A 4,565-nucleotide genomic window follows, 5' to 3' on the forward strand; every position below is an offset into this window, starting at 1 on the left:
TAATAAGTAAGGACATCTAATTTGGGAAATATTTTAACTATTGGAATTATATAAAATGCTTTAGTTAAATGTTTAATAATTAAAATGCTATACTTATACAAGGTAATTTTTATATTATTATTGTAGGTATTTACATTCTGAAAACAAAACTAAATTAATTTAATAAGTTGAAGATAACTTTCTAGAAAACTCAACCATAATGATGCATTAACTTTTTTTTATTGTTTATAAAGTATTATTATTTTATATACCTAACATATTTCCATGAGCTAATTATTATTATAAATAATATGATAAGAACAACTATGCAAAATGTTAACATTATTAATGAGAAATTGTTTGATTTGTGTTTATGGTTATTATCTATTATGAGTAATAATTTAACTTAAAACTTTAAAAATACATAACAGATGTTTAAAAATTACCTTATAAGTACACATGATTATCTTTAGGGTGGGAGTAAAATCTATGTACATTTTGTTTAAAATTTTTTCCAAATTTATTTTAATAAATAAATAATTAATTTTAATCTTATTTATATTTGCTTTAGTGTAATAGGGGTTCTTTATGGTCAATGATAGTGGACAATTAAATAAGGTATGAATTAGTATTTATCGATCATGTTTGTCAATACTTTAGCTTTAAAAGGATCAACTTATACATATATATAACAATATAATTAGGACTGAGGGTATGAAAAAATAAAACAAATTAAATATAGGCAATGCGTCAATCAATAAAAATAATCATTTTTCAGCTAAAATCTTCATAAATGTATGAAAAACCTGATCAAAATTTAGTTTGTGTTACATTTTATGATAATATTTTTAGTATCAAACTTTGAGCTTTATTATCGAATAAGACACGTAACACAAAGTTTGGATGGGCCAATGCAATCATCATGACAAAAAGCTCCACATTTCTTACATACTACCATAGCATTAAGACTACACGAACAATCATTTGTTTGCTGTGACTGACCATAGGTAGATACTTGTATACCTACACTTGCTGGTCTTCCACCATTTAAAATTGGCGCTATTTTGTTATTGGTCGGTGGAGCACTAGATGATCGGCGTATACCTGTTATTCCACCAGACCTCTGGACCAACAAATACTGCCCCATTTGTTTTTCAGTTAGTTGTTGTTGCTATAAAATTATAATAAAAACAGCATTAACTTAAAACTCATTTGATAAAGTAACTTTCTTAACAATTGGGAAATATTTTATTTATTTTGGTAATTATCAGGACTCAGAAGTTCTAGCAAATGCATATTTTTTTTGGTTTGTCCTAGAACATGCAAAGTAAGATACAAATATGTTTCACACTTCTCTGATGTCATACACACAATTTTATATTGCTATTTTTTTTGTATATTTACGGTTTTTATTGCTAATTTAATTTTATATTAATTTAAAAATGCCTAAAGTATAACAAACTTTATTAACTCGTCTATGAACACCATATTCTATGAAAAACATTAAAAATCTGTAAAGTTAAATATCTTAAGTTTCATGTTTAAAAAAAATTTGTTGAAAATTTTATTTTGCATATTTATCAATTTTTAGTGCTATTTATAGCGCTTAAATTAATGTTTTTATGTGCATATTTAAGCGCTAAAAATAAGTTTTTATAGTGCTATAACTTCCGGGCCCTGGTAATTGTTAATTAAATATGAATAAAACAAATACAAATATTACACATATAAATTAGTTGTTAACTGAGGCTGTTAACAAGGTTGAGTTTAAAGATACAATTGTGTTTTAGACACTGTGTTCTGACGTAACGTTAGCCAACCTAAGAAAATATTGGTGGTTCAATATCCAACAACTTAACAGGTATTATAAAACATATATTTATTTCGTATTTAACTTTTCAAAGAATGAAAATATATATTTTTTAAACTATTTTTCAGTTAAATAAAATTTCAAAATCCCAACCGGTTACGCACCATATTTTATTTTTCCATAATATGATTTTTTTTTCATATTTTACTTTCTTCCATGCACATTTTGCCTTTTTAACTCCTATAACTTCTGATCCTTAATGATTATAGATGACTAGATAAAACTATCAAAAAACACTTGACCATTTTATATAACTGAGCACAAATTTTTTGAGTTATAATTAAAAATTAAAATACACAAATATTAAGTAATGGTGCAACTTAGAAAAAATGGTAAATTTTTTTGGCTACATTACATAATTATTTAATAAGAACAATATGGCCATTAACATGTTTATTACTTACATCAGATGTATACGGCGGTCCAACAGACATTGTTACTGGAATGCCACGAGAAGATGCAAATACATGTCTAACAACCAGAGGTTGTGAACTGCTAGTGATATTTATGTTCCTTATTGGTTTAGGTCCATTTCGTAAACTAATATAAAATTATAAAATCAATTCTCAATAATTCAATATTTATTATACGAATATACAAAACATATATATTAATATACAAAATATTGTTTTACTTACATAGAGCTTTTGCCAATTAATACTGCTGGTGGTGGTTTCAATTGACACCTAAGTTGATTACGATTAGGACTATTTTGTATAACGGCTTGACATATTTGGTAACTTCTTTCTAAATTAATAGCACCGGGTGGTTGCTTCAATGATGATCTACCACTAGTTCTACTTGATCCACTACTACTTGAACTCACCTTAAAAAGACAAAATAATACAAATTTATGATACAATAAGATTTATGTTTTAACAATATACTGAAGGAAAATTGCATAAATCTTACTTGTGATTTGATTGATGACACATATGTATTGTGAACTGGACGATCAGAAGGAGCTGAAGAAATATTAGATATTGTGTTGACGAATGAAAAATCATTAGGCATATTTGACTCTAGAGGAGATTGAAGTAATGGAGATATCGATAAAGACGGTGTACTGGGTAACGGTGAACTGTTAGAAGAACTAATAACAAGAGGCTGAATGACATTAGGCATTTGAACCACCACAGGCGGAGAAATGGTTTTTGGAAGTTCTTGAATAATATTCATATTTATATTATTATCATTTGGCTCATTTGGCGGAATTTGATTAGTTGTTGAGTTTACATCATCTATTTTTGGAGTTAAAGTAACTGAAAATACATTTTACATATAAAACCGTTTATATATTTATAAACTTAATAACCTAAATTAAAATATACCTTCTAACTCCAGTTGGACTTCACTTTCACTTTGTTCTTTTACTTTTGATGTAGAAACACAATCATATTCTGGAATTAATGTTTCCAGATCATCATTCATTAATGAAGACCAGTTTTTAATCACTGATGTTTCATCCAAATTAACATCATCAATTTTATCAACATCACTTATAGATTCATCTTTCAATGGAATATCTATTACAATGTCTTCACACTGTATAGACAAACAAATAAAGTTATATTAAATTATTAAAATTATACAATTTATATTTTTATGAACATAAAATAATATTATGAATATTTTGACATTTTTACGATTGGTATGGTATAATTAATAATTTCACATTTATATTAATATATTAAAATTATTAATTATCATGCTAAAACTTCAATATGTGCAAGTATTTACTTTTGGTATAACCACATCCTCTATTAATGGTTTTATTGTAGAATCTGTAGTGGAATCAACAGAATCCCATGGTAATTCTAATTTTTTATCTTCACTTTTAATATCATCAGATGATGAACATGTGGTTGGTTGTGTTATTGTTGCGGTTGTTGCTGTTGTTGTAGTAATTGTAGTTGTCGTTGTTGTGGTCTCTTTTGTTATTGCTGTTATGGCATTTATTGTTACATCCTTAGTAACAGTATTAACAGGTGGTGTGTTTACTGAAACAGTGATAGTTTCGGTTTTTTTATGCTTAGGATTACGCCAGTCCGAAACTGCAGCATTTGAATTTGATAGTCTATTTTCACCCCAAATAGGTTCAAAATACTTCAACTGAAATTAAAAATCCATTATATAAAAAATTTACAAAATTATTTAAATTAGTAACATTAATTTAACATTAATTTTTACATAGCTATACATTTGTGTAATTTTATCATCTTCATTAAAACAGCATTATTTTTTTTTAATAATATAATACAGTCAAATCCGCTTAATTGGGACACATGGACAGTGACCTATTTGTCCCCATTATCCTGACCGAATTATAAACCGAATAATTTTACATACAATTCATTAAACAGGTGTCTCTTTTAAGTGGCTTCCCCTTTAAGCGGATTCTACTGAATAAGTTCCTCAATTTATGACCTTAAATTTTTTTTTTTTAGTTTATGAATAGAAATCAAATATATATATATGTTAAAAATGTGCATTAGATTAGTAGAATAATTTATTAATCACTAACTATATTTATTGAATAGTAAATTTTTTTAATTTTAGAAAATGATTATAATAGCTGGAATTTTAACTTTCATCATTTCAAATTATTTTAATTCTTCTAAAACTAACAAATTGATAGAACATAGTTTAAGAGGACGCCACACCCGGCATTTGTTGTCTCCGTCTTACAAGTGCATAACATAGCCCATTTACACTC

At 26.5% G+C, this 4,565-nt stretch overlaps 1 protein-coding gene across 3 annotated transcripts in view; it reads right to left on the reverse strand.

Moving 5' to 3' along the window:
* Positions 1-391: 391 nt before the first annotated feature.
* LOC100166883 (polycomb protein Asx) overlaps positions 392-4,565 on the reverse strand; it is an 18,413-nt gene continuing 14,239 nt past the window's right edge. For 2 of the 3 annotated variants that reach the window (XM_008182199.3, XM_008182198.3), the window contains exons 7-12: positions 3,590-3,961; positions 3,181-3,394; positions 2,762-3,111; positions 2,488-2,675; positions 2,254-2,389; positions 392-1,150 (exon numbers count right to left, since the gene is read on the reverse strand). In XM_008182199.3, the coding sequence (XP_008180421.1) occupies positions 851-1,150; positions 2,254-2,389; positions 2,488-2,675; positions 2,762-3,111; positions 3,181-3,394; positions 3,590-3,961 (1,560 nt within the window). In that variant the 3' untranslated portion in view covers positions 392-850. The remainder of the gene's footprint in view (positions 1,151-2,253; positions 2,390-2,487; positions 2,676-2,761; positions 3,112-3,180; positions 3,395-3,589; positions 3,962-4,565) is intronic. The other variant, XM_016802301.2, reaches the window with a different exon arrangement.

Source organism: Acyrthosiphon pisum, chromosome X, assembly GCF_005508785.2.
Source record: "Acyrthosiphon pisum isolate AL4f chromosome X, pea_aphid_22Mar2018_4r6ur, whole genome shotgun sequence".
NCBI lineage: Eukaryota > Metazoa > Arthropoda > Insecta > Hemiptera > Aphididae > Acyrthosiphon > Acyrthosiphon pisum.